This window comes from Oncorhynchus keta, chromosome 5 (assembly GCF_023373465.1).
Source record: "Oncorhynchus keta strain PuntledgeMale-10-30-2019 chromosome 5, Oket_V2, whole genome shotgun sequence".
Taxonomy (NCBI): domain Eukaryota; kingdom Metazoa; phylum Chordata; class Actinopteri; order Salmoniformes; family Salmonidae; genus Oncorhynchus; species Oncorhynchus keta.
This window is the reverse complement of record NC_068425.1, coordinates 14,260,888-14,281,772: the sequence shown is the minus strand read 5'-3', so window position 1 is coordinate 14,281,772 and position 20,885 is coordinate 14,260,888. Positions and strand designations below refer to the sequence as shown.

At 42.0% G+C, this 20,885-nt stretch overlaps 1 protein-coding gene across 1 annotated transcript in view; it reads right to left on the bottom strand.

The window, feature by feature from the left end:
- Positions 1-20,885, bottom strand: part of LOC118365784 (myoferlin-like) — a 55,720-nt gene that overhangs the window by 3,427 nt on the left and 31,408 nt on the right. The window contains exons 30-51 of the mRNA XM_052518767.1: positions 20,331-20,495; positions 19,041-19,128; positions 18,539-18,616; positions 18,049-18,230; positions 15,933-16,091; positions 14,458-14,559; positions 14,041-14,202; positions 12,524-12,686; positions 12,263-12,333; positions 12,010-12,024; positions 11,797-11,895; positions 10,160-10,288; positions 9,711-9,866; positions 9,366-9,457; positions 9,025-9,195; positions 7,804-7,952; positions 7,373-7,512; positions 6,778-6,866; positions 2,628-2,723; positions 1,820-1,961; positions 1,387-1,486; positions 907-1,100 (exon numbers count right to left, since the gene is read on the bottom strand). Coding sequence (XP_052374727.1) covers positions 907-1,100; positions 1,387-1,486; positions 1,820-1,961; positions 2,628-2,723; positions 6,778-6,866; positions 7,373-7,512; positions 7,804-7,952; positions 9,025-9,195; positions 9,366-9,457; positions 9,711-9,866; positions 10,160-10,288; positions 11,797-11,895; positions 12,010-12,024; positions 12,263-12,333; positions 12,524-12,686; positions 14,041-14,202; positions 14,458-14,559; positions 15,933-16,091; positions 18,049-18,230; positions 18,539-18,616; positions 19,041-19,128; positions 20,331-20,495 — 2,742 coding nt within the window. The remainder of the gene's footprint in view (positions 1-906; positions 1,101-1,386; positions 1,487-1,819; positions 1,962-2,627; positions 2,724-6,777; positions 6,867-7,372; positions 7,513-7,803; positions 7,953-9,024; positions 9,196-9,365; positions 9,458-9,710; positions 9,867-10,159; positions 10,289-11,796; positions 11,896-12,009; positions 12,025-12,262; positions 12,334-12,523; positions 12,687-14,040; positions 14,203-14,457; positions 14,560-15,932; positions 16,092-18,048; positions 18,231-18,538; positions 18,617-19,040; positions 19,129-20,330; positions 20,496-20,885) is intronic.

Sequence of the window (20,885 nt, the reverse complement as noted above, 5' to 3'; positions counted from 1 at the left end):
GACCATGCTGGTCATTTATGAACATTTGAACATCTTGGCCATGTTCTGTTATAATCTCCACCCGGCTCAGCCAGAAGAGGACTGGCCACCCCTCATAGCCTGGTTCCTCTCTAGGTTTCTTCCTCGGTTTTGGCCTTTCTAGGGAGTTTTTCCTAGCCACCGTGCTTCTACACCTGCATTGCTTGCTGTTTGGGGTTTTAGGCTGGGTTTCTGTACAGCAGAAACCCAGCCTAAAATAAGCTGATGTAAGGGCTATATAAATTGATTTGATTTATCCAGAGAGGCTTTCATTCATCTTAAGGTAGCTAGATATGACAACCACATACCACAGTTACAGTAAATTCCCAAAGGAATGGTTGGTGTGTGTGTGTGCGTTCTGTCCATGTGTGTGTGTTGCCCACAGGGCCGGCCCTACAGATAATCAACATAAGCGGACGCTAGGTCGTTGTCAGGGTCTCAACTTACGTTGAGAATTAAAATAGTAGAAAACAGAAGGTGCATTTTTTTTATTTGGTAGTGTTCCTCCATTGATTTTGGGGGCACAAAGGTAGTCTAGCGGTTAAGAGAGGGGCCAGTATCTGAAAGGTCGCTGTTTCAAATACCAGAGCTGACTAGGTGAAAAATCTGACATGCCCTTGAGCTGAGCTCCTGTAAGTCGCTCTGGTTAAAAAACGTCTGCTAAATTACAATTTTGTTAGTCGCTCTCATCCAGGTATCGTATGAACATGGCATAAGTAATGGAAAATTTGTACAATTGCAATAAATTAGCTTGAAAACTGCTAAATATTCTCTCTGCCCCATGGCAGAATGTGTAGAATAGAAATATTTTCTGTATTCATGGCAAAATGGGAAAATTAACTTAGAATTTGCCATTTTATCTATTTGTTTTACTACAACAGTACTTACACCCAGGATGTGCTTCCCGTCCTGCTCGATCATACAGGGCCACCAGCCCCGCACAGACTTCTGGGAGAACAGAGAGTTGGGCGGTGGTTGTTTGGAAGGTGTGGAGCCTGTAACCCCTGGTAACATTTTCAGACTGCATTTCTCAGGGGTCTTGGCAGGGGGGATCAGATGAAGCAGATCCAGCTCAACTGTGCCTGTGTCCCAAATACAACAAACTGCATTAGCAATCCCTTTATTTCACTGTTTCCTTCCCACATTTCCTATTCACCATTATATGTTATGTAGTGCAGACCTGGGTTGAAATAAGATTGGTTTTCAGCTGCTGATGGATGTTTCTTGTTATTGTTTCGATGGACAATAAACATAAATGAATTCAATGAGTTAACCAGTCAGTCAGATTTTTGGAGACATCCAATGATGAGAAAAGGAGAAACACTTTGTATCAGTTAGTTTAGATCAGAGGAAATAAATGTATCTTACCCAGGTAGTCATCCAGTGAGAATTTGTCATTGTCCCAAATCTGGATGATCAACTTTGGGGGAGTCCGAAACTCGGTTTGGTCCAGATTCCAAAAATGCTCCTTACAAACAAACACATTTGGTTGTAAGTCTGGAGCTCACCATCTGCCCAACATACATTTCTGAAACTATTATTTACGGTCAGACTTCTCCTTAATTTGTCAAAATGCTTCACTTTAGGTCGTAACTGTAAAAGAGAATGTGTTAGCTCAGTTGGTAGGGCATGGCGCTTGCAACACCAGAATAGTGGGTTTGATTCCTGGTACCACCCATACAAAAAATGCATGCACAACACACATGACTAAATCGCTTTGGAAGTGTCTGCTAAATGGGGTATATCATTATTATAGTCAAATAAAGGCAATAAATAATACAATAAATCTCTTCAAACGCACTTTCCTGGAAACGAGACACAGTTGCTCTGCAGGCAGGTAGTCAAAGCCAAAGACGAATCGCCAATTGAAGTTGCCGTCACCATCCAAGGATCTGTAATGGACGTCTGTCTTCTGCTTGTCCTGTTCCATACCAGGCATCCATCTGTAAATAAATATACTTTAAAATGACTAAAACCAAATTGAAACAGTGTAGTAATGATAATGGGCCTACATTCATACAGTTTCTTGACTGTTTCCAGCCCGCTAATAATCACCCAAATGAAAGCTAGACAGTCAGGGAGCATCAACAATTCCCAAACAATGGATAGAAAACAATGTTTTGCTAATTTTGAAGGCAAGAAATTATAACAAATATTCAGTGTGTCCCTTCAGACCTCATATGTGGCCTCCAGGGCAAAATGAGTTTGACACTACTGCTCTAGCGCCTATTAACTCGATCAACCACACATCATTATTTCTCTATCAATTCCATGTCTACTGTATGCCACCAATCGAGACGGCAATGGGGTACACTCTCATGCACTCTGCAATGAAAACATTTCAACATAATTATGAAGTCAAAGTTGGTTGTGTCTTTACTTGTGTGTATTTCTTTACATTTGTTTTGGACACCTAGGTTTTCCTGCTAGAACCAGCACCTAGATCTAAAGTAGATGGACAGCTGTTCACATGGTTTTCACTTCTTTTTTTGCACACTTAAAATATAGGCTTTTACAACCCTTGCTTGAACAGCAATACAGTATGATCCGTATGAGTAGCCAATCACTCAATACTGTACCATTGAGTAGCCAATCATGCTCTGCCGTACCCTTTGACGTAAATGTCACTCATATTCTCTCCGGTGATGCTGGTCTCATCTAGTATGACATCAGTGGTGTTCCAGACGATAGCCCGCATGAAGTACCTGTTGAAAAATATCATACACATAAAGGCTCAATCTGCCATTTCAATAAACAGCCTAACACTGCCACTTTGTTTGGTAAATGTAAAGGTGTGAGGTGGGGATGTAAATTCATGAGCAGAGCTGAGAATGGAAGAACTGACAGTCTATGAGATTGACACCATTCACGCACAGGCATCCTGATTCCCATTTAAAATAGCCTTATGAGTGACCAAGATATTTGTTCTCTCGTGTGGAACTATCAGTAATAGTGGAAAGACAGGCTGAGTGGGTGGAGAGCTAATAGCCGGAGTGGGAGGGAGCTCACCTTGACTGACAGTTCTTTGAAACACCTATGTCATGAAACTTGGACACAGTGAGCAGTGTTCCAGTGAGATCATCCAAGCAACTCAAACAGCATTTAAGTTGTATGCAACATCCCAATGTTGTCATTCATCACATGATGGTTTCACAAATTATTTGTTTTCCAACTGTTTGGTTATTGTAACAGCATAAATATATATACATAATGATGCCTGTATAATTGAGTTAGCTAGCCAAGATGGAATTGTCAGCACTGATTTATCAAGCTAGCTATCTAGTTCATATTTCATTTGAAACTGGACGGGGTGAGGTCTGGGTACACCTCATAGAATATATATATATATATATGTTTTTGTTATGTTACAGCCTTGTTCTAAAATTGATAATACCTCCAATACCTCAATCATTTTTTTGTTGTTGTGGAAGTTTTTGCTAATTTATTACAAATAAAAAACATAAATATTACATTTACATAAGTATTCAGACGCTTTACTCAGTACTTTGTTGAAGCACCTTTGGCAGCAACTACAGCCTTGTGTCTTCTTGGGTATGAAGCTACAAGCTTGGCACACCTGTATTTGGGGAGTTTCTCACATTCTTCTCCGCAGATCCTCTCAAGCTCTGTCAGGTTGGATGGGGAGCGTTGGTGCACAGCTATTTTCAGGTCTCTCCAGATATGTTAGATCGGGTTCAACTCTGGGCTCTGGCTGGGCCCCTCAAAGACATTCAGAGACTTGTCCCGAAGCCAATACTGCATTATCTTGGCTGTGTGCTTGGGCTCGTGTTGGAAGGTGAACCGTCGCCCCAGTCTGAGGTCCTGAGCGCTCTGGAGCAGGTTTTCACCAAGGATCTCTCTGTACATTACTCTGTTAATCTTCGCCTCGATCCTGACTAGTCTCTCAGTCCCTGCCCTGCCGCCAGGTTTCCTCCAGACGTGATGCTTGGCATTCAGGCCAAATCAGAACAGAGAATGTTGTTTCTCATGGTCTGAGAGTCTTTAGGTGCCTTTTGGCAAACTCCCAAACAGGCTGTCATGTGCCTTTTACTGTGGAGTGGCTTCTGTCTGGTCACTCTACCATAAAAGCCTGATTGGTGGAGTGCTGCAGAGATGGTTGTCCTTCTGGAAGGTTCTCCAATCTCCACAGAGGAACTCTAGAGCTCTGTCAGAGTGACCACCTCCCTGACCGGGGCCAGCTCTAGGAAGAGTCTTTGTGGTTCCAAACTTCCTTCATTTAAGAATGATGGAGACCACTGTGTTCTTAGGGAACTTCAATGTTGCAGAAACGTTTTGGCATCCTTCCCCAGATCTGTGTCTCGACACAGTCCTGTCTCAGAGCTCTATGGACAATTCCTTGGACATCATGGCTTGGTTTTTGCTCTGACATGCACTGTCAACTGTAGGACCTTATATAGGCAGGTGTGTGCCTTTCCAAATCATGTCCAATCAATTGAATTTACCACAGGTGGACTCCAATCAAGTTGTAGAAACATCTCACGGATGATCAATGGAAACAGGATGTACCTGAGCTCAATATCAAGTCTCATAGCAAATGGTCAGAATACTTATGTTTTTATTTTTAATACATTTGCCCAAAAATTGTATACCTGTTTTCACTCTGTCATTATGGGGTGTTGTGTGTAGATTGCTAATGAAATTGTTTTATTAAATCAATTTTAGAAGAAGGCTGTAACGTAACAAAATGTGGAAAAAGTAAAGGGGTCTGAGTACTTCCCGAAGGCACCTTGACTTCTAGACCATGTTCATAAACCATGACTATCAATTATTATCTCCCAGAGGTGTGGACTCGAGTCACATGACTTGGACTCGAGTCAGACTCGAGTCACAAATATGATGACTTGCAACTCGACTTTGACTTTAATACCAATGACTCGTGACTTAACTTGGACTTGAGCCTTTTGACTCGAACTTACTTGATGATACCTTCCCCAAGCCCAAATATAAAAAAATATGCATAAAATAAAATGTGTGCAGCGCATCAACTCTTCATTTAACAGATTACAGTTTGAATCGGACAGCAGCCAATCAAATTGTGCCAGCTGAGAAAAAGTTTTGCATGGCAGTGCAGAGGAATGTCGGTGGGTAAATTCAGATGAAGCCCTTGGAAAGATGATACCCAAAATGATTATTTTCAGATATAAAGACGACGCTTTATCAACAAAAAACGGATTGCAACTTCCAAAACATGCGGGAATTAAATTGCAGACGGAGGCGCAACAACTTACAACTTTGTTGGACATTTGAAGCTGCACAAAGAACGGTAAAGCGTGGCTAATACAGCCAACAGCTATACAATTTATAACTTTGCTAGTGTAGCATGTAGGCTAACGTAACATTAAATCAATGAGCCTCCACACAGTTACTCAGTGCGGGAACGGGATCATTGCAAGATTGAGCTACAACTGGCTAGGCTGTTGGTAGTCTAAATCCTGCCTGATGTAACTGCTGTTCCTAAAACCATTGACATATGTAAGTCTACTGTAACCATACACAGAGAGGGTGTGTGTGTGGTGTGTGTGTGTATGTGTTAAAGTTGGGCGATTGTGTACAAGCCTATATTGCCCGATTGCGCCCCATAGCGATCCTCAATAGTCGATCGGCCATGGAAATATAAAGTTCATTTGGAAAGCAATACAATGTATATATTTTTAAAAGCATTCATGATTTGCGTAAATGTAATATACTAACTATTACTCTTGTTAGAAATATGAAATGGTATTACATTTGGTGAAGAGCACATTATGACTTGGACTCGAAACTCAAAGTTTAGGACTTGAGACTTTTCCGTCTTGACTTGAGACTTGACTCAGACTTGCCCGTCTTGACTTGGGACTTGACTTGAGTGCTAAGACTTGAGACTTACTTGTGACTTGTAAAACAATGACTTGGTCCTGTTGGTCCTATCTCCTATTTGGCATGCCTCTTCTATTGCAGTTCGCAGCAGCACTGACAGATGTGTTGACATGCCAACTGCGTAGGAGTTTTGAACGACCCTTTCCCCCTTTTTTTCCCATGCTGGCTGATGACCTAGCTAGCCATTAACTCGCTAACACCAGACACAGATGAAGACCTAGCTAGCCATTAACTCGCTAACACCAGACACAGATGAAGACCTAGCTAGCCATTAACTCGCTAACACCAGACACAGATGAAGACCTAGCTAGCCATTAACTCGCTAACACCAGACACAGATGAAGACCTAGCTAGCCATTAACTCGCTAACACCAGACACAGATGAAGACCTAGCTAGCCATTAACTTGCTAACACCAGACACAAATGAAAGAGGAAACCTATAAATAACTTTGCTATAGATGAATAGGGGAAAACATTAATTATATTTGCTGACACCCTGCAGTCAAATTTTGGCACCAAGAGACTAGCTAGCAAGCTAGCTATGTAAACTGCTCCCCTCCGCGATGATGGTTGCAAGGCGGTACTTATTTAAATTAGGTAAGAGAATAAGACGTTACCATTGGTGTGTTTAAAAGGAGGTGAATAAAAATGTATGTGATGTCACATAAAGCCTCAATTAACCCTGCCTCCTGAGTTCAAGTTTTTAACACGGAGGAGGAAGCCAGTAAGTATATGATCAAACTTAATCAATGTACCAGCACCAGTCATTTCTCATACTTTGGTCATCCTACTTTGATCTGGTTTCATCCAAATATGATGATAAATATGATTTTAACTGTGCAGGGTCTTTATTTTTTAATGAATGTAATAAAGGCCCTCACTTCTTGGCTTGGCGTGGTGTAATGTGGCAGGGAGGTCCCAGTAAACCCAGGCTCTTGGGGAAGATGTCCACCCACATCTGAATCTTTCCCTAACGATGGGGAGAGTGAGAGACAATACAATTGGTAAGTATTCTCTAGACCAGCCTTTCTCAAATCTCTCCTTGGGGACCCCCCAGAGCTAGCAAAGCTGATTCAACTTGTCAACTCAACATCAAGCCCTTACTACTTGAATCAGATGTGCTCGTTCAGAGCTACAACAAAATGGTGAAACGTCTGGGGGTCCCCGAGGAGAGGTTTGAGAAGCACTGCTCTAGACAATGTCATGCTGTCACACAACAAACAAACACCTCAAGTAGATATATCTTTTTTCTTGGATAACGTGGCCTGATAATGCAGTACAATGTTTGGACGTTTCATGAGGGCAATAAGGAAACACTTTATAATAACTATAATAAACTATATGCATTTCATTACTTCTAAATGCATTTTTTGTACATGCTCATAAGCTTTATAAAGCACTTATAAACATTTACAATGGCTTACAATGACGGCTATTAGAAAGTGTCATCGGGAAAAAAGGAAATAAGGTACTAACCTGGGACAGTGTAGGTTGGTAAGTACTGTAGAGAGTCCTGGTTTCCACATGCTCTGGCACCAGACCCTGTTTACTGAGGACATGCAGGGCCATCCTCTCCCTGGCTGGACCCAGGTGCTGGTGGATGACTCTGTTGGCCTCTAGCGACAGGACACACAACTCAGTCAGGAGACAGAAGTTTGGGTTGACGTTCAGATGACTAACATTCACTATGTTGTGGTTGAAGTAAAATGCCAAATGTATTTAAAAAAAATGATAATAATATTCTTTCTGCTTTATCTGTGGAACTCCTCTAATAGAACTGCATGTAACTCAGATGGTTGAATACTAACTTATTGGGCAAATCTCACATTGAAATGGATGGTTTACATGGAGGTCTAGAGTGATCCCAGAAGTTAACGTGTAATTTGCTACTTAGGGGTTTTCTGTACCAAAGTCCAGCAGGCTGTAGTCTCTCCCCCCGAAGGAGAGCGTGCTGCCGTCAGCAGAGGAGCGGGGTGAAGGGATCCCTCTCAGTCTGGCCAGGTTCTCCAGGATCTGGGAAGGCTTCAGCTGATCCCTCCACTGGTTGGTCCCTGAGCTGTTTTGTAATGTTATATTTGGGGTCACTTAGAAATGTCCTTGTTTTTCAAAGAAAACACATTTTCTGTCCATTAAAATAACATAAAATTGATCAGAAATACAGTGTAGACAATGTTCATTTTGTAAATGACTATTGTAGCTGGAAATGGCTGATTTTTTATGGAATATCTACATAGGCGTACAGGGGCTCATTATCAGCAACCATCACTCGTGTGTTCTGATGGCACATTGTGTTTACTAATCCAAGTTTATCATTTTAAAAGGTTCATTGATCATTAGAAAACCCTTTTGAAATTATGTTAGCACAGCTGAAATCTGTTGTTTTGATTAAAGAAGCAATAAAACTGGTCTTCTTTAGACTAGTTGAGTATCTGTAGCATCAGCATTTGTGGGTTCGATTACAGGCTCAAAATGGCCAGAAACAAAGAACTTTCTATTGAAACTCGTCAGTCTGTTCTTGTTCTGAGAAATGAAGGCTATTCCATGCGAGAAATGGCCAAGTAACTGAAGATCTCATACAACGCTGTGTACTACTCCCTTCACAGAACAGCGCAAACTGGCCCTAATCAGAATAGAAAGAGGAGTGGGAGGCCCCAGTGCACAACTGAGCAAGAGGACAAGTACATTAAAACTACATGATCAATTAGCCTTTTAAAATGTATCATTGGAACAGAGGAGTGATGGTTGGTGATAATGGGCCCCTGTACGCCTATGTAGATATTCCATTAAAAAATCTGCCGTTTCCAGCTACAATAGTCATTTACAACATTAACAATGTCTACACTGTATTTCTGATCAATTTGATGTTATTTTAATGGACATAAAAATGTGCTTTTCTTTCAGAAACAAGGACATTTCGAAGTGACGCCAAACTTTTGAACGGTAGTGTAATACAATAGCATTCTCTAGTGGGGGCTGGACTAGGCCAGAGTAAAAGTTAGGAAACTACATGCAATTAAAAGTCATGAAACATAAATTCAACAGATCAGAGACAGAGTGGGAAAGTTGGAATGAGAGACCTTTAGAACTGACAGTCGTACAGACGGACAGACGTGCACATACACACTCACATGCAGTAGGACTGCGGCAGGCCGCAGTAGGCGCCGAAGCGGGAGAGGAGTCTGTTCTCCAGGTCAATGACCGTCTCTCCCACTTTCTCATCTCGGCTGAGCAAGTCATAGTCGTACACAGCTATCTTCAGGTCTTTGTCTTGAGGGAGGAAACAGGACAGCTCAAACATCCTGACACAAGAGGAAGAGAAGAGGTTAACTTGGTCAGGTACACTTCTGTGTGCATTATTGATAACTCATTCATTCATCCATCCAACTACTACTGTAGGCCATCATTGTAAAATAAGAATTTGTTTTTAACTGACTTGCCTACTTAAATAAGGTTAAATAAAAATGTTTACCTGCCAAACTCTGGATTGAGGGTGTTTGGTGTGTAGTCATCCCTGTCATCTTTTGTTTTCTTCCCCAAAGAGATCTTGATGTAAGGGTCACACTAAAAACCAAAAACAAACACAAATGTTGAAATATGGTATGGTGTTTGTGTGGGAAAAGGCTATACAAGTCATCTATTTTAATGAGAACTGTTGGTTGGTGAGGGGGAGGGTCAAACGTATGTATGTGCACTGCAAAAACGCTCAGCTGAAAATTGAAATTAATCCAGCGTTTGACATAAGCCTGATCCAGGATCGCCTTGGAAGTGTTCTCAGTGTGTAGAGTCTCTAAGACTGTGTTTGGCGTTCACTCACCATGCCGTTGTTGTCTTTAGGCTGCAGGTCCATGCATCGCACCACGTAGATCCTGACCAGGCACTCCTGCAACCCACTCTCAGGCAGCTCTCTGAACTGACGTGGTGGGGCTGGCACCCCTGGGTCATCAGATAGGGGGTACACCCGGAACGAGCCCTACAGCACAGGAGACACCAGCAGGGTCAGGCGTCAAAAGTCAGGCTAGGTGTCAATACTTAGGCTGGGTTCACATATAAAGTGGAGAAAATAAGGACGTTGTATCATTGGTTCTATGTAATGTTGTTTCCCACCCCACCAGCTGTATGTGCAGGGCTTTAAAAGGCCCCCAGTCCATGTCTCCTTGTTATTGAAAACAGGCTCTGGACAGAACTCCCTTGAAAATACATCTTAACAGGATGACATGTATGCATGAAGGATCATACATTCCTAAAAGAAAAAGAGGTGATCACCTTGAACTCTCCGACCACTGAGGGGTCGTCGTCCTCATCCTCAGTCTTCCCCCGCTGCAGTCGGAACGTTTTACAGAAATCTGTCAGCCCTCGGAAATCTGGGACCTCCTCCAGCTCCCCTTCATACACCTGGCAAAACACACACATCACACTGTTATGCACATGAGGACACATATCTTAATATGTTGAGGACAAACACACATCACACAACCTGAAACACCTTAAGACACACACACAGATACACAGACACAGACAGACACAGACAGACACAGACCCACACAAATCAAAATGATTGGCTCCCTCGATAAAGATAACAAAAAAAGACAGTATAAAATAAATAATACAAACACTGAGCTATATTTTTATTTATTCTAATACAATTTCTCAGTGAAAGAGACTTTGTTAAACAAGTAATAACAAAATATCAAAAAAAATGTGTCAAAATTATTGGCACCCGTTTTCAATACACCAGCACCCTCCCCTTACGATGATAAGGACCCTAAGCCTTTTCCAAAAATGTTTTATAACATTACAGAACACATTGGGAGGGATCTTAGACTATTCCTCCATACAGAATCTTTCCAGATCCTTGATATCCTTCTCTTATGGACGGCCCTCTTCAAGTCAAACCACAGGTTTTCAATGGGGTTCAAGACCGGAGACTGAGATGGCCAAAGCAAGATGATGATTTTGTGGCCAAAGAGCTCTATTTTCATGTCATCTGACCATAGCACCGGTTCCAATCCAAGTGCCAATACCATTTAGCAAACTCCAGGTGGTGCTATGGTCAGATGGCCATGTACACCAGTGGTGGATTTGGAATCGAAAGAAGGATGTGTATGCAGAAGATAACCTTATAGCTACTGTAAAATATGGTGGTGGATCTTTGATGTTATGTGGCTATTTTGTTTCCACTGCTCCCGGGGCCCTTGTTAAGGTCAACCGCATCATGAACTCCACCAAGTACCAGGACATTTTTAGCCAAAAACCCGGTTTCCTTGGCCAAGAGGCTGGAGTTTGGCTGCAAGTAAATCTTCTAGCGAGACAATAGCCCAAGCACACATCAACATCCACGAAGAAATGTTTAATTGACCACAAAATCAACATTTTACAATGACTATTTCAGTCTCCAGACTTGAACCCCATTGAAAACCGGTGGTTTGAATTGAAGAGGGCCATCCATAAGAGAAGGATATCAAGGATCTGGAAATATTGTTAACAAAATCTCTTTCTCTGATCAATTGTATGAGTATAAAATAATATAATTGACCAATGTCTTTAAGCATACAATACAGCTCAGTATTTGTATTATTAATTGTATACAGTCTTTACAGCTAATCAAAAGGTGTCAATCATTTGGGACCTGGCTGTATTATACTACCCTGATATAGCTGAGACGATACACACAATTCACACCATCAATCATATAAGAAAACACACATTTCTCACAGCATCACCATTGTACAGGTTGTCGTGTAAAACCCAGGTGGGTGTTAAATATTGATGGGAAAAGTACTATGAACAATCCTTGTGACCATTGTTAGACAAAAGAGACTTAAAAAAAAAAAAAAAAAAAAACAGGTCAACTCAAACCTTTCAGTCTCGGAGACAGAAGTGGTAGATCGTTCTCACTGTACCTTTAGAGTGTCGTATCCTTTTTTGAGGTACGGCCCACACTTCTCGTGCTCTCCCACAGAGGCATAGAACTTACTCCACCAGTCAACTGCCTCCTCCTCCTGCAAAACAGGCAGACTCCAATAAGCCTCAATAACAGCACGTTTTGACTCGGTCAAATCCTTTGATTCTTTCCGTCCTTGATCATATGTATTCATAAAAAGGAAAAATCTCACCTTCTCTTTGTGGAGCTAAGAAGAAAAACAGAATAAAAACCATCAGAATGTGTAACCACACAACACGTTAGCCTGATCCCAGATCTGTTTGTACCATCTTGTCAACTCTTTGTCACTCATTGTCATGCCAAGCTATTTTTACAAGACAGCAGAAACATCATGGCACCCAGGCTACAGTGCTGGTACATTTCTGATAAAACAACACAACACAAGCTAATACTGTAAAGTCCTTTTTGAGTTTTACAGTAGCTACCTCAGTATTAAGGATGGGCCTATCCTCCATGTTAATGATGATGTCTCCTTGAGTTGTTGCCATCATGGCCACTATTACAATAATACACAACAGAAAAGAAATGGGGTAGTAAATAGATGTGACACATACAGTACAGTACTTTAGCAATGTTGTGTGTGGATGTGTGTGTGGATGTGTGTGTGTGTATCTGTGTGCACATTCGTGGATACGTTCATGTGTATTTGTGTGCATGCATACGTGGTTCTGTTTGTATGTGTGTACCTTTGGAAGACATGGCCACCTCAGCATTGGTGACGTAAGGGTCACAGCGGAACTCCTCCAGGGAGAGGGTACACTGACCCACAATGGGCTTCCTACCGAAGGGCCGGTGGTCGATCACCTTCAGAACGATAGGAGGGGTGTATATCTCCTCTTTGGGTAGGAGCTGGGGGTAGGGGGAGGGGGGCAGGGTTAACCTGGCTCAGACAACTCAGTGTTACCAGTGATACAGAAACTACATTTTACATATCCATATTAGACATTGAGCAGATGGTCTTAGCGACTTACAGTTAGTGCATGAACGATAGGATCGAATCGAAGACGATCAATCAATTCAACAGAAAGCATAATATCAATCAGCTTAAATGCAGAGACATTTCAACTGGTTTATCTTAATGGTTGTCAAACATTTCAACCTAAGTCATTTTTCATTGGGATGGAAAATGCATCAATAATCGGGGTCCTTAAAGCTGGAATCTGTAGTGGTGATAATTCCACGTCCGTTTGAGATATTACAACAACAAAGACGTTATTTCAAGCAACGAATGCGATTTACTCAGTTCTGACATCATTGCAGGAATGATAGAACATCAGAGTACGCACTAGGATTATTATTTTTTTTAACATGATGATGGATGCTCATCTCCTCTGTTACAAAAACATTAACAAATGTGCCTGGGGCGAACGCAGGTTAGCATTTTTTGTCATGAATCATTTTCTGGAGGCAGCTCTGCAGCGTGGTCACTAGCTGGCACAGTCACAAAGTCATAAAATCTCATTTTAAACCTAAGCTTAACATGAACCACACTGCTAACCCTAATGCCTAACCCTAACCTTAACCACTCTGCTAACCCTAATGCCTAACCCTAACCTTAAATTAAGACCAAAAAGGTCATTCTAGTTTTCATGAATTTTTACAATAGAGCCAATTTTGACTTTGCAGCTTGCCGAAAGGATGCTGGATCGAATCCCTGAGCTGACAAGGTAAAAATCTGTCGTTCTGCCCCTGAGTAAGGCAGTTAATCCACTGTTCCCCAGGCGCCGAAGATGTGGATGTCAATTAAGGCAGCCCTATGCACCTCTCTGATTCAGAGGGGTTGGAATAAATGCGGAAGACACATTTCAGTTGAATTCCCTTTCCTATCCAAGGGGAAATTTAACAGTTCTGCCTCCAGGACAATAAACGTCAACCTGCGAGGCGACCAGTGACGCCTTTCGTGGATTTCAGCTTTAAAGATTAGCCTAGATCTGTTTGTGTTGTCTTGCCAGCTCCTATGGTCATTGTCAATGTCAAACACAAACATATCTGAGACCAAACTAGTTAAGTATCACCTTGGATACAAATCTATAGTACGTATGGTGTACAGTTAAAATACCAGTAAATACAACTAAAATATAGTACATTCATGTCACGTTCATTCAGAGCATTTGTCTTTTCCTTCCAGTCCCTGATATTACTAGTATATCTCATGGAGAGAACTGTTATACAGTACACTGAGTTTGAAGGGAAGTTGCAGTACCACTTTAAAGAAGAGGACAGATCCGGGGAAGTTGGGGTTCTTCTTGATGTTCTTGATGACGGCCGTCTGGACGACCTCCCCCCCACACTCCACCATGAGACTGGGAGAGGTGACTGTGGCCAACTGGTAGGTCTTCATGTTCCTCAGACCCCAGGCTAAGATCTAGGACACAACACACACCGCACACACATGAGCAAGAATGTGCATGTACACACACACACACACACACACACACACACACACACACACACACACACACACACACACACACACACACACACACACACACACACACACACACACACACACACACACACACACACACACACAGGAGAATGTGTGTGTGTCTTTATGTGTGTGTGTGTATGTGTGTTTGTGTGTGTGTGTGATGGCGTTACGGGCTGCCTGAGGCCTCACCTCGATGGCGGTAAGCTGTACGACAGGCCTGATTCCCTGGGGAACCATGTAGAGTGTTGCTCCTCGTCTGGGGGGCACCAGGGGCAAGTCACTCTCATTGGCCTAAAAGTAATACACATCAATCAATCAAATTTATTTTAAATCATGATTTTCACAAAAATAAGTGCTCTACAGTAACTAGACCTGGACTGGAGTTGGTGGAAGTTGCATCAACCACTGACACACAGTCAGATATTTTCCACCCACCTGGCGCGTGAGGTTAGGGGTCAAGAAACCTGATCCTAGATCTGTGGTTAGGCGCAACTTTCACCTTAACAACAAAGCAACACTGGGCACTACCCAGCTAGCATATTTGCTTCATTGGAAGTTCTGGGAACGTACTTTTTTGGTTTCACATTTGTTCTGGTAGAGAAGCCATAAGAGAAGCCACGTTCTTAGAACATAAGTGAAAATTTCACCTGTTCTAGGAAAGCACATTTTTAAGTTGCAGGAAGGTTCTGAGAATGTTTTATTATGGTTCTCTGAAAGTTTCCCTGGCAGTTTTCAAAACTTTCAGAGAATGGAAATTCTAGGTTATTTGAAGACAATTAAAAAACCTTCTGAGACTTTTAATAAAACTGCTAGCTTAGTTTGGGTTAAATGTTTTGAACTCCAAGCACAGATAGGACACATGAAAATTAATTTGCTTAGGCATTAATCATGCATTTATTGTGGCATAGCATCAGTGAGATGCAAACCTATGAGCTTCTGTTGTCTATCCATGGAATTAGCCCACTGTACCACCAGGTTGGAGCTAGCATGCCATATTTTTTAAAACTCATACAAAAGGTGTTCATTTTAATCTACAAACAGACCCCATTTCAAAGGAAACAAGTACACATTAAGATCAGGTGTGGCCAATTAGTGGGCACGGCCAACACACCTGAACACACTTAACAAGACAGAGGATAGAGAGAGTTTTGTTGATGCTGAGAAGAACGTAATGTATATGTTTTTAACATACATTCTAAAAACTTTCTCTGAGCGTTACAAACAAACGTTTTTCTTAATGTTCTCCGAACAATTTGACAGCATGACTTTAAATAGAACCATGAGGAAACCTGTAAGAAAAGTTATTCTGAAGTACTGAAATTCCCACAGAAGAATTGTTGATTCTTAACGTTCTCAGAAATATTGCAGAACATTCCAATGTCAAACAAATTGGAGAACGTTCCTAGAACATTACCAGCATTTTAATTCAATGTCACTGTCTTTGAACTTTTGGAAACATTCTGTTAAAGTAATGAAATTCCAAGAAAATAAAGTGTTTTGTCAAGTTCCTTAAATGTGCTGAGAATGTTCCAAGGCCAAGCAACTATCCAGCACCATTCCCAGAATGTTGCGGGAAGGTTGTATGCAAAATAAACATAGGACCACGAAGCTCTAAGAAACATACAGTTCTCAGAACATTATGTGCTAGCTGGGTAGTACTTTACCTTGTCTTTCAGCAAAAGCTCGGCAGCCACCAGCATCTCTCCTGCGCTGCGGCCTTTCTTGGTGATGGGGAACCACAGCAGTTTGGGGGAGACCACTGTGCCGAGGTTCAGCTTCACCACAGGGGGGCATGTACAGCGTCCCATGGCCTCGTCTTTACCCTGAGAGTCGGACACAGCACAGGGATATGTAGCATCTACATTTACATTTTAGTACATTTAGCAGACACTCTTTTTCAGAGCAACTTGCAATCAGTGCATCCAACTAAAGTAGGCAAAACATCTACATATCCAGATCATTTCAAGTAAAACCTTAAAAAATAACTAGCTAATAGTACAAGAGTAACAGTAAAGAAAAACACAACATTATTTATTTATCTTTTGTCTACAAGGACAGATGCTTCCAACATACATGCCTAAAAGAAAAATAATAACAGATAACTAGATAAGTATCAACTGCTTGCACTAGTCAAAAACAATGGTTTCAAAATATTCTTGAACCTACAATATGACATTGTTGAAATAGACAGGGCTGGAGAGGGATAGCCCCCTTTTTTTCAATTATCGCCTAAATGACATACCCAAATCTAACTGCCTGAAGCTCAGACCCTGAAGCAAGGATATGCATTTTCTTGGTACCATTTGAAAGAAAACACTGACATTTGAGGAAATGTGAATTGAATGTAGGAGAATTTAACACACTAGTTTTGGTAGAAAAAAATACAAAGAAAAAAACAACTGTTTTTTTTCTACCACCATCTTTGAAATGCAAGAGAAAGGTCACAGCTCTTGCCATCACTCTGGTTGTAATTCCGATAGTGTCCACAGGATGGCAGTGGTGTATGTGCAAAGTTTCAGATGGAAAACTTGAAGTATCAAAAACTTGAACTACAATACTTTTAGTGTGAAGTCCCCAGGTACATTTGGGCAAATCGTGAAGGAAACATTCTCATTCATATTAAATTTTTCTGCAAGAATATCGTCAAATCTGTATACTTGGACTTTGATTTAGCTTTCTAAGTATTAGTAGCCATATTATAAGTTCAACATTTGCAAAACAACAAAATAACTCCAACAAAATAATATCTGTATCATTTTTTCTAAAATGAAAAGGCATGCTGTCGTACAAGGTTAGTAGCTACATTTTACGACACATACATGGTTTCCGGATATTCCCGTAAATCCCAGCTCATTGGCTATCTAGCTAGCTTTGTTTGACCCCGATTGGTGCTTATTTGACAAAGATACAGTTGTTCAAGTGATGACCGCCCGCATCATCGGCGTGCCATGAAGGCTTCGCTCTCTGACCAAATATGGTGTCCTATAGGATACACTACACCCCTAATGATATAGTGAAGTCTTGTTACCTTCTAGGATCTCTGAGGAATACATACAAACGTGATTTGGCTGGTTGAAACCACATTTAGGATGAGATTTTCACAGATTCCTTTCTTTGCAAATTGAACGAGTGGAAATACAAAATCGATCGTGCATGCTATTTGGACCTTTTTAGGATATGAAAAAGGATTTTATCTAACAAAACGACACTTCATGTTATCTCTGGGACCCTTTGGATGATACATTCTGAAATCTTGCTCTGATTTAAGTACACGTCACCTTCAGAGGTGAATTTATCAAACCTATTGCGGTGAAAAAAGTGTTTTGCTGTTAGGAGCTCTCCTCAAACAATAGCATGGCATTTTGTCCCAGTAATAGCTACCGTAACAGTGCAGTTACATGAACAATAATTGAAGCTTTCAGCCGGTATAAGACACTTTTATGTACCGACATTTGTTGTTTCTTTAAAATCTGCGATCTTGACATAACGTGCTGCATGATTTACAACTGTCCTGTTGACTGAATGCCGATCCTTAAGAAGTTTTAACAGGGCACAGGTGAATAAGTCCAGGTGAACAGGCAGTGGATGGAAATTGACGGCCGTAATGTATTGACTTGACTCGGACTCGCAGGATTCATTGAAATGTACTTAGTGGTGGTCGCACACATTGACCACATACATGTACATAAGTGCATCACATGTATGTACAGTGCTCGGCTGGTAAGATTCGCTAACACATTACAACTGGTAGGGTAAGTGAGGGTAGGATAGGGTACATACCACCTGGTCACTGTCGTAGAGCTCCAGCACCACGTTGGGGGGGTTGAGTGCAATGGTCTGTGGGTCTCCATAGATCTCGATGTCATTAAAGATGAGGGTCTGGTCCCAGGTGGGGTTCAGAGTGGCCCTGATGACCTCCGTGGTCTTACTCACATGGAGGAAGGACACATGGGCGTAGGGATCTGAAGCAGAAGACCAGAGCACACTCATTGTATTGATACAACGAGTTTAATCAGCTAGTGGTTAAATTACGACTGCTGTGAGGATCGGGTTACACTTCCACCTCTCTCTTTCCCCATGCAACGTTAGTGGAAACAACCCAGTTTGTTCCCACTAGCATTGCTTAGATGTTTCAAAAGTACTAGCCAGGAGAATGTGGCCGGTGCTCAAGAACTAGCTAACAAACAATGGTATGGATGTAACAACCCGCTTGGTACGTAATACAATTTTAAAAAGTCTCCATTAATCTACATTTTATGATGTTCCTCACCTGAGAAGCTGTCCCTGTCCATGGCGATGAGATTCCTGGCCTGATAGACATACACCCTCAGATGGTACATATACGACCCTGAAGAGAGAGTGATAGTGATTTAATGTAATCTGAAAAGTGTGGGCCCAGACTTCCTGAGAGGAAGGGCAGTGGAGTGGAGGAATCTGAGGAGAAATCAACATTTAGGCCGCGGCCAGACAGAGATTGTCCGTAAAAAACAACAACATTTGGCCCAGTGTTTTTTCTTGTGGAGTCATACCTTCACGAACAAAGGAGATGATGAATGTCTATCTGTCAACAACAAAATGCTGATGTTGTCCATCTTGTTAAGTACGCAACTCGTATGCAACATGTGTGAATTAGTTTACTTTTTTGATGGACAAACAGGACTGTGACCAATGCATATGTGTTGTTCATACTCTTTCATCCATCTCTGTGTGGCCACAGCCTTAATCCCTTAATCAGTGTCTGCAATCAGCTGGCATGGGTCAATGTTACTCACGGTCAAAGTTACAGGAAACGGTGGGTGTGTTGGCACCAAACAGTCTGGCAGCGTCCTTCTTACTGGCCTTCTCATCAACATCTACCCCCTGTAGACAAAACACAGAGGCTGAGTTTACAAAGACACCCCCAGTCTGTTCTCTTCCCACTAATTGGTCTTTTGACCAATCAGATCAGCTCTTTTGCCAATAAGTGGGAAAGCGATCAGAATTGGGCTCCCTGTGTAAACACAGCCAGAGAGACCAGTTCAGAACAGGACTAGCAATGCCTTCATTAGAGACTGTTGGAGCCTGCTGGAGCTATAACGATATTGCTTAAATCTATCCAATCCTCTTGAATCTCCATAAGTGTCCAGGGACTAGGAGTTTGGGTTTGTTTCTGGATGGTACGGCAGCACAAATAGCACAACACTGTGAATCAAATTTGATTTGATTTGAAATAAATAGGGCATGAGTCAACGCTGGTCTAATCTGTGCCTTTTGAGTGCTTTGCCAACCAGGATCACTGGGCAGGAAGGGGCAGATGGAGGAGAATAATGAGAGGATATTATAATCAAGATAACACACTGAAAGGCCCTCGGCCAAATTCCATTGTATTTTCATGGACTGGGTTTCCCAAAGCCTTTTGATGGGTTCTGACTTTTAGATATGAAATACACGTATTCATGTCACTGAGGGAGAGAGGGGAATGTATAACGTTTACATATGTTATCGTTAGCCATCAGGGATCCCATGGGAGAAGAGACATAGTCTGGTTACAAGTCAACATGACAGCCGTGAGTTGGGGAGGAGTGAGTCCTTTGGGACAGAGGTCAAGTTAGATGAAGTGAGGAAGAACATGTATCACTAATCATCTTGATAGCAACAGAGGTGTATTGGCTGTTCGGATGTGTAACTAGGGACTCAGCATAGGAGAAAGGGTTAAATACCCGTGCTTGTGTGAATATGTTCCTTGTCTTATGCAGCTGTATGACCCAGTGGGTGAATAAACTCGGTTTGAACTTTAATAAGTGTGCGTGAGTTTTTTACTCTGTTTAACTAGAACCTAACACTTTGTAGCTTAAGTAGTATTTTATTTATTTCCACAACCCATTTCCACAACCCAGTCACACAGCTGGGATAGCAACAAAATTGATGATTGATCGTCAATCTTCTGCGGGTGAAAAAAACAACATTTGTCAAATGAAGCACTTTTGATGTACTTTGATGTGTGGTATGAATCTAGTTTAAGTCTAGCCTTCCTGTGTAGCCTTCCTGTGTAATTGTTTTTGAACTCAGAAGAAGTTACTAACCAACGCCCCCTCCAGCCTGAAGATGGCTGAAGCTCCTATCCCATCTGACGGAGCCATCTTGCGTCTCCAGCGGCGACGGCGGAATGTGTCAGACGAACGCTCCTTCCTGTGGAACTTCCAGCCAATCAAGGACGAGTATTCCCAGCCTTCGCCGGGATCCCGCCTCTGTAGAGTCAACGGAGAGGCAGTGGACAGTGTGTAAGAACTAGAACTTTAGCCCTCGAAATTGACATACAGACACACACATGCTTCCACTCTACCCTGCACACTAAACATTTTCCTCCTCTCTTCTTCTATAACCGCTTCCTTCTCCTCCATCCTCCTTTCCTTTCTTCTTCTCCTCCTCCCTTCCCCTTCCTTCTCTTCCTCCTTCCCCTTCTACTCCTCTTCCTCCTACCCTCCTCCTTTTCCTGCTCTTCCTCCCTTACCTCCTCATCTTCCTTCTCCTCCTTCCCCTCCTCCTCCTTCCCCTCCTCCTCTTCTTCCTTCTCCTCCTTCACTTCCGCCTCCTCTTCCTTCTCCCTCCCTCCCCCTCCTCCCTCCACTTCTCTTCTT